We start from the raw sequence: 12,038 nt of genomic DNA, 5'->3' as shown, positions 1-12,038 counted from the left end.
AAAAAAAAAAAAAAAAAAAGGCAATTATCAAGCAAAAATATAAAAAAATATAAGAAAGGTGCCAAGTCATCAAAAATGGCCAGTGGTATAGGAGAAAGGAAGAACAGCATAAAGCTTAATGCAGGGAAACTGCTAAAATTGACACAAAAAATCAGTCATGAGCTTTTTAGCAACTGCAAAGAGGGAAACACAAAATTATCAGTAATCAGTTAAAGGAAATAGAAAAGGTTTACCTCTTCAGCACAGTTTTCTAATTTACTTTCCAGCCACTTCACTCCCTCCCATAATTACAGCTGTCCTTAGATAGAGGTCGTGATATATTGGATTGGCCAAAAAGTTCATTCAGGCCTTTCCATAACAGATAGAAAACCTGAACGTACTTTTTGTCTAACCCAATACCATGGTCTCTCACTTCCCTCACTTTACCTATGTCTTCCCATCTGCCTGCAGTGCCCTTTGTCCTTCACTTGTCTAACTGGTACTCACAGTCCTGCTGCCAGGAAACTTGTACTGACCCTCCTCCCAGGGCAGGGTGAAGAGCCCTTCCTCCTCAGTCCAAGAGCAATGCATGTTTTCCAAAAATACAGCTCTCATCACACTCCATTGTAATTGCTTTGTTGTCTGTGTTACCCACTGGGCTGAATGTATTTGAATACATTTAAATGAATGAATATAAAAAGGACATTGAATAATATAGTGGATAATTCCTGGACAACAGTTCTATAAAAATGCAGAGACATTCTACATACCGTCATTTCTTATACAGTGAGCAATTGCCAATTACCCTAAATTGTCTTATATTGTTAGCTGGAGAAACAAGACTCCCTTGCTTTAAAAAGATAACTAACTACACTCCCTGAGAACAAGGACACGTCTTATCTTCTCAGTTCAGTTCAGTTCAACAAACTTTTATCGAGTACCAGTCATTACGCTAAGTGCAGGAAAAACTATGATGAATAAGACATAGTCCTGTCCCCTTAAAGTTTACAGACCTGGCTCGGGAAGCATAATACACATGGATAAGTAATCAGCAAAGGAGCTTGGTCTAATCCCGATTGACTGAGGATGTCAGGGAAGACTTCCTATAGGCGGCATTGTCTAAGTTGAATCTTAAAGGATGAGTTTATTTGATAAAGGGACATTCCAAGCCAGAAAAGAGAATACAAGAAAGGCATATTAGGCAAGAAATGACATGGTGCAAAAACGACATGGTGTATGCATCGAGATTAAATAGTTTATTTTTATTGAAGGGTAAAATATAAAAAGGAAGGTATATGGGGAACAGTGGTGGGAAAGGAATTCACATGAGGCTGATGCAGTAGGTAGGATCCAGATAGTAGAAGAGCTTGTAGGCAATGTTAAGGAAATTGGATTTTAACCTATAGGTGATGAGAAGCCACTGAAGGCAAGGACATTGATTTCTATTTTAAATAAATTACTTTGGAAGTAGTGTTGTGAACAGATTGGAGGTATGCTGATCTGGGAGCAAGAAAATCAGTTAGCAAGTTATTGCAACATTTCAGAAAATAACATGATAAGTGTTTATAAATGGTTTTAAATAGCCAAGTAATAATGGTGCTTTCCCCTTTTCCTTTCATAAATCATCCTGGAGCAACAAGAAAAACACGAAAGAAAAATGCAAATTCTATACTTAAGGAAAACATAACCCTGAAACACTAAATGTGGAAAGGAAGCCAAAGGCAGTGAAGGATAAACAGGGTACAGACAGGCACCAGAGCAAAAATGCCTACAGCTACAAATCTTAGATCAAGCTAGAGATATAGAGTTCTCTATAGATGATATTTCCTAAGGAGCAAAACTAACAACCTATTATTTGGAACCAAGGGAATGTGGCTCAGGAATTGGCGGTGGGAATGTTTCCAGAATTCACTGGTGACAAGGAGAAGTTGGAGAGGCATGGCTGGCTAGAGAACCGCTCAGGCAGTTTTACCTTACAAGAAGAATCCACTAACAGACTAATAATCTTTAGTTATATTGAACCTCACTGAGAACAAAGGGGGACTCTTGTTAAGCTGAAAGAGAGCCTTGATCAGAGCCCTGATCCCCAAGATAAACCTCCTCAAATAGTTCAGCCAGAAGAGCTCATGTCATTAAAAAATAAGCAATTGATGAAAAATATAAAGAGAGAAGAAAACAGCACAAGAGTTACAAAATAATACAACAAAATAAAAGAGAGAAAGGAACAGAAAAAACAAAGAGCAGACATAGAACAAAAAATGTTTCCATGAACTAAATAAAAATTGTGACCACACTGCTACAAATAAAAATAACCCACATGATGCAATCACCTCTATAAAAGAAGAGGTCAAGCAGAAATACAAGAGCTCAGGGGAGATATGTTGAGACAACAAAAAGAGATAAAATATAAGCTGGCAAAGCTCATGAAAAAAGTTAAAAACAACAGCAGCAAAAATGGCAAACAGGAGCCTGGACACAGCTACATACTCATTCAAGGGCAGTATGAGTAAAACTGTTTTTATAAATTTCATTTTGCTCAGGGAGTTAAACATACTAGAAGAAAAAAAAAGATGTCTCTCCTTTGTCTTTCTTGCCTGTTGTACACATCCTACGTGTCTTGAAGGAAGAGAGCCAAAACAATAAAACTAACGTATATAATAAATAAAATACAGATTTCAAAATATAAATCACAGAAACTTTTGAGAAATTAAAAAGGAAGAAGAAATTGAACCAATTGAATGAGACATATTAGATGGAAAAGAATCAACATAGTATTAATGACCACAAAACATACACTAATAAATAGTATTCAAATATGTGTGTGTGTGAATATATATATATATATATATATATATATATATATATATATAAAGGGCGAAAAAATATCAAGCCACCTAAAAGGGAAAATATGAGACTAGCCAGATACAGTAACATTCAATAAGTTAAGGGAGCAAAGTTTTTATGGAAAGCAAATGACATCTTTTATACCTTAAAAGATGATATTAAGGTATAAAGGGGATAAACAAACATATTTTCAACATTCCGGGATTCACCTTTCTTGAAGACATTACTAAAGGACAAATTTCAGACAACCAAGAAACAAATGGGAAAACTATAGTAAAAGGACCACTGAATAAATTTACCTAAAAGTAAAATCAAAATCAATGCAGGAATGATGGTTCAAGCAGAATATAAATACTCCAAATGATTTAATTAACAGAACTGGGGTTGGACGGAAGGGAGAGGAATGAAGGAGGTCATAAACACACATGCTATTGTTTTTTCTACCTGTCTTCAGCAGTGCTTAATAAAATATTTAAACTAACAGAATTATAGGAAAGCAAACACTAAGAGGTAACATAACCAACCAAAACTGTGTGGTAGAGGAATTAAAGAGAGAGGGGAAGAAATAGAAAGGCATGGAAGTGCACTAATTTTAAACTTGGTCACAAGAGGAAATCAATAGATTACACAAACATAGAAGATGTGCTATGTTGTATAAAGTTATATTCATAAAGCTTAGTTAGAACAAGTATTCAAAATCCTCAAACAAATACATATGCAGGAAAGCAAGGAAAACAGACCACATAATGATGTTTTTCTTAAAAAGAAGCAATTAAAACTAAAAACTAAGCATACACTGTCAGAACTAAGATATATTTGTCACATCAGTCCGTCAATCCTCAAACTCACCTATGAGAATGAAAAGACTCTGATTCAATATTGATGGGCAACCAATTTATATCTGCACCCGCGGTATGTGTAGTTGTTTACCTGCAACCCACTGACATCCTTTATTTTATTTCTATTGTAGCCAATTGATAGTTGCAAATAACAGCATTTAATCTGTGTTTATTTGATGATTAATGAAATTCAATGTTTTTCTCAAGAGTATTGGCCTTTTGCATTTTTTGGATCATTGCTATTCAACTGCTTCCCATCTCTTTCATAGTAAAAAAAAAATCCTTAAACCAGCCTTCAAGGTCCTGTAGGATCTACCACCCTGTGCCTTCCTGATGTAATCTCTATATTCTCCAAGTGTCATTTACTACCTCCCTCATCTCCCTGAACTCTATATATTGGAGTGTCCTGTGGCTCAGTCTTTAGATGGTTTCTCTTCTCTAGCTACACTTACTCCCTCGGTGACTTCAATGCTGCAGTTCAAAAATATCAATATGCGGACACCCTTCCCATTTATATCTCCAGCCCCCCTCCCTCCCCACCATCCCTGCTTCTAAACCCAGCCTCAAATTTCTAGCTGCCTACCCCACATCTGCATAAGGGGCACAAGGAAGTGCAGGGCACAACAGACTTAGCTCCACATTCCCCTCTGACTATGAACTTCTGTCACTCTCTCCCTGGTCATCACCCAACAAGGCCTTCCCAGGTCATCCTAAATAGCAATATCCACAGACACCCAACATTCAAGGTCCCTCATTTATTTTTATCCATAGCACTGCCATCACCTGCTATATTTTGTAGAGAGATAAACAGATGATAGTAGAAGATAGATAAAAAGATACAAAGCAACATTTATAGAACATTGTTTTGGTGCTTTACAGGATTACAAATGTAATCCTCCTAGCAACCCATGAAGTAGGTACTATAATTATCCTCTTTTTATAGATGAGTCAAATGAGGCATAGGTCAAGGTCATGCAGCTAAGTGTGGCAAAACCAAGGTTGGAATAAATGCTGGCCATCAGGCTCCAAACTACAGGTCATTGACCACTACCCTTCACAACCTTTCATATCTATGTATGGATGGATGTATACATATCACCTACATATTTTCCTGTCTCCCACTAGCATGTAAATGCCACAAAAGCAAGAACTTTGTTGTGTTCAATATCTTAATCCCAGCACCTAAAACAGGGGGCTGCAATGTAGTAGGGGATCAATAAAACTTTACTGAATAATGGGAATGCATATCTCTTTCAAACAAAATAAAATTTGATGCTGATTAAAGAGAAAAACTTCTATTGGTTTCCAGCATAATAATTCTTTTAAAAAGGAGTATTTCAGAACAGTTAGAAAAAAATTCTGGAATTCTGCCTGCAGTTACGGAAAACTTTATGCAATACAAAGAAAAAGGAACAAGAAAATTGAACATTTTAAATTCTAAGTCATGTTGCCCAGAAACAATTCTGCCATGTTCATCATTTTATGCAGTATTAGCGTTAAGAAAAGGGCAATCAGATTGGTAAATTCATAATTCATCCCTGTGCTTCTACCTTAAAAACATTAAATAGAGAGAAAGCAACAATAAAGCCTTAAACTGGGGCCATAACAATGAGAATGGAATGAAAGGAAACAATTGAGAAATAAGGTGATATTAGCAGAGGCTGTGGATTCATTTAATTTGATGACATAGACTGGCTTCCAGGTTTCTACCTTGAATGACCTGGTAGAGGGCAGTGCCACCAATGTGTCAAGTTCAAGGGGGACATGTCAATTACATATAACCTGTGGAATATCTAAGTGAAGATATTGAGATGGCTGTTAGATATGTAGGTCTACCATACATGATAGAGGTCACAGCACATTGACTTGAGAGTCATCAGAACACGGAGAAGATGCTCAAAATCATGAGATCTCCCAGAGGGTGAGGGGGTGGGGCAAAGATTAGAAGGTGAAAGGCAGAAAGCTGGGGAACACCAAGTGTAGTGCCTAGTACTGTATATTTTGCATTGTATGTGTTCAATAAATACTTACGAATAAGAAATTGGTAGTACCAATGACCTGCCAAGATTTAGAAAAAAATTCCTGAAATTCTGGCTGAGAAACAGTGATTATATAAGCACAAAGATCTCTCTTTCACTCCCTTTCATGCTTGTTTTTGCATGGCTGGCTACTTTTCCTATATCATAGTAGAGCTCAAAAGTCCATGAGGCTTCATATATGTATACATATGGCTGATTCACTTTGTTCTACAGCAGAAACTAACACAACATTGTAAAGCAATTATACTCCAATAATAATAAAAAAAAATTCATGCAGCTGATTTGTAAAAAATAGTAACCGCTACATGCACAGTCAATCAATAAAACAAGTAGACATGGAGCACCCTTGATTTGCAAAGGCCAAGGTTCAGGGTAAAATGTGTGTATAAAATATTGTCCCTCTTCTCAGAGAGTGTAAAACACAGTTTGGAAAGAAGGAGACAAATCCACTAAGACTTAAGTAACAATTCCTAATAGCCTATGTGCTGGAGGAACAGCAGGTAGTAAGAGCTCCAAAGATTCAGAGGAAGAGTCGTACCCAGATTGGAAGTTCAGAGAAGGTCTTATAGGGGAGATGGGGCTGATCTGGACTAAAAGACCAGGAGTGAGGCTGAGAAAGCCCTTTAGGTGCTTTCAGCTCTGAGCAAACTCAGGGAGATTCTGAAGTTCAAGGTTCCTATAGGAAGCAGTCTGGAAAACAACAGACCATAGAAGGGTGGAAAGGCAGAGGACAGGGGGATCAAGGTTGCCCTCAAATGCAAGTATGATTTAGCTCAGTAACATACACAGACACACAGACAGACAGACACACACACACACACACACACACACACACACACACACACACAAAGTCCATCACTCGATGGAGCATCTTCTTTGTTTTCCCTCATTTTTGATCTATCTTGCACCTCCTTTCAGTGAAACTCAAAATCTAAAACAAGGCTTCCATTGCCTGCCTAAAAATATTAGTCCCATCCAGTTTTCTCTAGGAGTCACAGAGTTCTTGGAGTGAAGGATTTGGGGCTTGGACATCTGAGGGGGTGGTCAGCACTGGAAAGGGAGGGGAAGATTTAGTGAGACCTCAATTTTCACAGAAAGAAGATCCTAGAGATGCCTAATTTCTTGGAGAGTCTCATTCCCACATTAGATAAGTCACTTTGGACAGAAACAGAATGTGCCTTTGATAAATTACTCATCTCTAATGAGATTTGATTCTAAGTAATATCAAACTCCAGCCTAAGTCCTGGTCATTTCAAGACCCCTTTGGTATAATAAAAGGACAATTCAACTGAAGGATTCAGTGGGCCACTAAAGTTCCCTGTAAACAATAAGGACCCATAACACCTTCATCTTTCACCAGAAGTCTGGGATCTCCCCAGCGGACTGTGTACCGAAAGCACAGGAGGGACAGCACCCCAGCTCCGCATCTTCACAGCCTCTGGAGAGCCATCCTCACCTTCCCAGCCAGCAGTTGACTACCCCCACGCATCCTCCCTCTACCATTGACTGCACATCTGGACTCACCTGAATGAAGATATATTCATCCTGGACGACCAGGGAACTGATGTCAATGGAGCGGGCAAAAGGCCCGCTCCGAGTAGTCTCAGCACATTCCTGGATCCTGCAGGTGAGGTAGTGAGCATCTGAAATGGGATGGCAGAGAGACACTTAGACACAAGGGGCAATGGTCATCAAACCTCTCAGCACACAAAGCCCTATTCCTGGGGATCTGTGATGCAATGTAAAACAACCATGAAACTGCATTTTCCTGTCCAAAGAATTTGTAATAATTTTTTTAAGAAAAGGAATATCTAGTTCAGGAAAGGGAGTGAGGAAAGAGTTAATCTTATATCCTACCAGCCAACCAGTAAATTGGTACAGATTTTTTAAATTTTATTTTTTTTAACGTCTTTATTGGAGTATAATTGCTTTACAGTGTTGTGTTAGTTTCTGCCCTATAACAAACTGAATCTGCTATACATATACATATGTTCCCATATCTCCTCCCTCTTGCGATTCCCTCCCACCCTCCCTATCCCACTCCTCTAGATGGTCACAAAGCACTGAGCTGATCTCCCTGTGCTATGAGGCTGCTTCCCACTAGCTAGCTATTTCACATTTGGTAGTGTCAATGTCACTCTCTCACTTCGTCTCAGCTTACCCTTCCCCCTCCCCGTGTCCTCCAGTCCATTCTCTATGTCTGTGTCTTTATTCCTGGTACAGATTTTTGAAGGAACAAATTTGAAATATCTATCAGAATTTTAAATGTACATATCTTTTTACCAGCAATTCTAATTCAAGGGACGTTTTCTAGAGAAATACTCATATATTTTCACAAAGAGGCAAGGGCAAAAATGTTCATTGTGGCGTTATTCATAGCAGTGAAAAACCAGAAACTGGCTAAGAACATTTAAATAAACAAACGTACACATATAACAAAGCACCATGTTGTGAATAGAAGAATTAGGTAGATACATATGTATCATGTGCTGATTTCCCGAAGGTGCATTGTTCTGTGACCTTTTAAAAAATTATTTAGCAACATGTATGACACAATTCAATTTATGAAAAAAACAAAAACAAAGAAGAGTGTCTTTATAAATACAGGTTTGTGCCATAACTGCATAGGAAAAACAGTTTTAAAGGACATCTGTATAAATTAGCTATGACTACTTTGGGGGAAAGGAATGGACTTAACGAGAGTAGAAGTGGGGCCTTTGCTTTTCATATTATATACGTCTTTCTTGTGTTTACGATAAGAATGTACTTACCCATTATAAGTAAAACCTGTATAATTACTTGTAAAATTTTCTAAAGATCTCAGCAGCTGAACCTTCCTCAACCAACGCCCCAAAATTATGGCAGCAGCTGTAGCTGAATGAGAAATCCTCGAGTCTAAGCATTCCGATCATGACGACAGGGTCATCCAAGGAAGACAATCCATTCAGTTATTTGTTCCCCAAGGAAAAACCACAAGTGAATCTCTATAAAGAAACCTCTGTATACACTTGCTTTAAAAATGTATATTGTTTATTTAATGGTGTTTAAAAATAATAACTGGGTCAAAGTGAAAAATAGAGGTCATTTTAGGATTAAAAGCAGAGAAGTCTTTGCTATCATCTAAAATGACATGCATTACTACATACATCTAATGCACTTGCCCACTTAAATATGTGCACAGGGGGGCTTCCCTGGTGGCGTGGTGGTTGCGAGTCCGCCTGCCGATGCAGGGGACGCGGGTTCGTGCCCCGGTCTGGGAGGATCCCGCGTGCCGCGGAGCGGCTGGGCCCGTGAGCCACGGCCGGTGGGCCTGCGCGTCCGGAGCCTGTGCTCCGCAATGGGAGAGGCCACAGCGGTCGGAGGCCCGCGTGCCGCAAGAAAAATAAATAAATAAATAAATATGTGCACAGGTGTGAGTATGTTTTGGAGGCTACACTGGAAGGGGTGGTAAGCGGCAGAGATAAATAAAGGCAAAAGTTTAAATAAACAAAAATTTATAACAACTGAGTGTAAAACAAGGGTACTTTAAATTTTCCCTAATTATTGATCTTTAATTAATTTATTGATTGCTTGATCCAGAAAGTATTTCTTGTGTGCATATAATGTATTGGGTATTATTTAAGCACCAGGAGTATGGCAGTGAATGAGACAGATTTTCTATTGTGAAAGGCCCTGCTGTCTAGGAAGGGGTTCACTCATAAAATTTATAGCTAGCTATTACACAATTTATTAATAAACAAAAACGCTAATTTAACAAAGAAACATGTTTTGGTAGGAAATGAATTCATTATGTGCTATAGCCCTACTTTTCAAATGTCTGTACCTGGGCAAAGCCAATTTGCTTTGGTGCCCTTCATCCAGACACGTCAGACACTGATCTCATTCTCTCCATCAGCAGTTTCATCATCTGCCCAGTAGCTCAAGCCTCTTCACTTTTCTTTCCTCCACATGCCATGCAATCCAGCTGGTTCCCAGCCTTGAAAAGTCTGCCTCTGAAGTGCTTCCAGCATCTCTCTTCTCTCCACGACCCCTGCCACTTGCCTGGAAAAGGCCTTCCCATCTGTGTTGCCTGCTGCGTCCATTTTACAACTGGTGCTCAGGTGCAGGATGGACTGGAAGCTGGGTAGACCCGAGGCAAGGAGCCAGCATCATCTCTCAAACCTAACCTCAGCTGAGCCTTCTCGGCTTCAAAATCACCCACAGTTCTGAGTGCCCGGGGACAAAGCCCAAATATTCTTCTGTAAAATAGAAGGCCTTTTACAACTAGCCTAATGAAGTCAAATGTCTCAGAGGCCAGGCAAATAATGTATAAGAGGAAACTGAGCTGGAGTGAGATGATGAATGGCAGCGGGCGCATGGTCCCAGTGTCAGGGATCACTGAGGAACAGCTGGGACTACAGGAAAACGGCCAACACTTGCATCTTTACAGGGAGCTGCTTCTCAGCATCAGTCATCACTGAGATGCAGGAATAAGATGTTCTGAGTTTCTACATAAAGCTAAATGTCCCAGTTTTTTTAATGTGACATTTCCTAATGTTTAAAAAATTGACAGCTAATTTAAATTTAAAATATGGTGCAGGCCAAATAGTATTAGGCCAAACAAAACAAGCCTACAGTCCACCAGGAGCCATTCATTTTGTACCTCGACTCCGTAATTTGGTCCCTACCTACCTCTCCAGAGAATAGACTGTGCCCTGTCCCCACATTCCCTGACCTGTTAGCAAGACCACCTTGTTCCCCATTCTGTGAGTACCGCCTGCGGACCCCTTCCTCTTTGTCTCTGTCCACAGAGAAAGCCGAGAATGGCCTGGCTTTCCACTTCTGGCTGAGAGGCCAAGGGAAGGCAAGAAGCCCAGGCTGCGCTTTGGAGCACCAGGCATAGTATTGGTCCCACCCAGCCTGAGTGATTTGCTCCTAGCATAAAGCACTAAAACCCAGTGAAACGCTGCGGTGAAGACAGGTAAAGAAACCACAAGGGTTGACTTGACAAGCTGCTTCTTTCTCGCCAGCGAGTGTCTTGGAAAGCCCCTTGTACTGGTAATCAAAGGTATGCACAGGAGGACATCTGCTTATCCCCTCCATGGGCTCATTTCCCCCCTGTCTATTTACTATTTACTCCCATACTTGGACACTTTGAAAAAAGAATCAAGCGTATTCGAGGCCACCCCATACAAAACCGAAAGCTACCTAAACTGTGGCCCCTGGTAGATGAGCTACTGGGTCACACTCATCCTCCTTCTTGGCTCCCCTGCTGCTTGCCACTGCCCAGCACGGAACAAAAGGTCCACTTTAGCAGGAAAGCAGCGCTAAAACGCGTTTGGGAAATCCACTTAAAATTCAGGGGCCTTGCAGTCTTTAGCCGGACTCATGTATCAGAAGTCTCAACGCTTTTATTTTTCTAAACACAGAGATACCCACTGCCTGGTGAGAACCCCAAATGGGGGTCTGGGGAGAGGAACATGTCAGGCAGGCCAGGCTACCAGGTGGAAGTGACCGAGGGTGTCACAGGGGACTGGGGGTGTCAAAGGTGAGCAGGAATCACCACTTCGCTCAAGCCTCCAACTTGCAAAAGGTCTTAAATTTGGACTTTGGACATTATCTCCAAGTGAGGCTGAATACAGTCATAAGGATTCTATGATGAAACTGAAAGCAGATATTTATCATCTAACATGAAATCCCCAAATAGGCTTCTAACAACTGTGGTCTTGTTTGTTTGTGTGTATGTTTGTTTTAATAACACAAGATGCCTGATAGAAAGGAAGCAAAGCGGTCCAGATTTCTCAAGCATATTGTGGTGTGTGAGAGAAAGGCCTCTGAAGGTAGAAAGTGCTAAGTTCAAATCCTGAACTTGTTGCTTGCTGACTGCCCTGGGCTAAGCAGCAGTTCCACTTTTCATCTGTGAGGTACAAACAAAGTAAGTGTTTGCCTCTCAGGACTGTCGCCAGGATTAAATAAGATTATGTATGAAAAAGGTTAGTACATTGTTGAATACATTTTAAAGGATCAATAAATGCTAGTTCTTTTTTATCATGAAGAGAGAAGGAAGGAGATTTAACACTCAGCATCCTTCTTACGTACAATTAACAAGTAATGTTCTGTTTTATTGTGGAGAGTCAAAAGATCACGATAGCACAGGTCCTACCAGTAAAGTCATATTCTGGATTGACATCACTGTTTACTTTCTCTAAATGCTATAGGTGTTCAGACAAGAAAAAGCACATCTGAGCTGGAATAATTAAGGAGGACTTGAAGGAGGAGACAGTGCTTGTGTTTAGCATGGACGGAGAAGTGTTCTGTTGGGAGAAGGGAATTTCTAAAAAAGGGAGTGAAAACTGCA

At 39.9% G+C, this 12,038-nt stretch overlaps 1 protein-coding gene across 1 annotated transcript in view; it reads right to left on the bottom strand.

Annotated features, from left to right (window-relative positions):
* Window positions 1-12,038, bottom strand: part of SORCS3 (sortilin related VPS10 domain containing receptor 3) — a 616,865-nt gene that overhangs the window by 144,009 nt on the left and 460,818 nt on the right. Inside the window, 1 exon segment of the mRNA XM_007470447.1 lies at window positions 7,226-7,344. Within this exon segment, the coding sequence (XP_007470509.1) occupies window positions 7,226-7,344 (119 nt within the window).

This window comes from Lipotes vexillifer, unplaced genomic scaffold (assembly GCF_000442215.2).
Source record: "Lipotes vexillifer unplaced genomic scaffold, Lipotes_vexillifer_v1.1 scaffold916, whole genome shotgun sequence".
Taxonomy (NCBI): Eukaryota; Metazoa; Chordata; class Mammalia; order Artiodactyla; family Lipotidae; genus Lipotes; species Lipotes vexillifer.
This window is presented reverse-complemented; position numbering and strand designations above follow the sequence as displayed.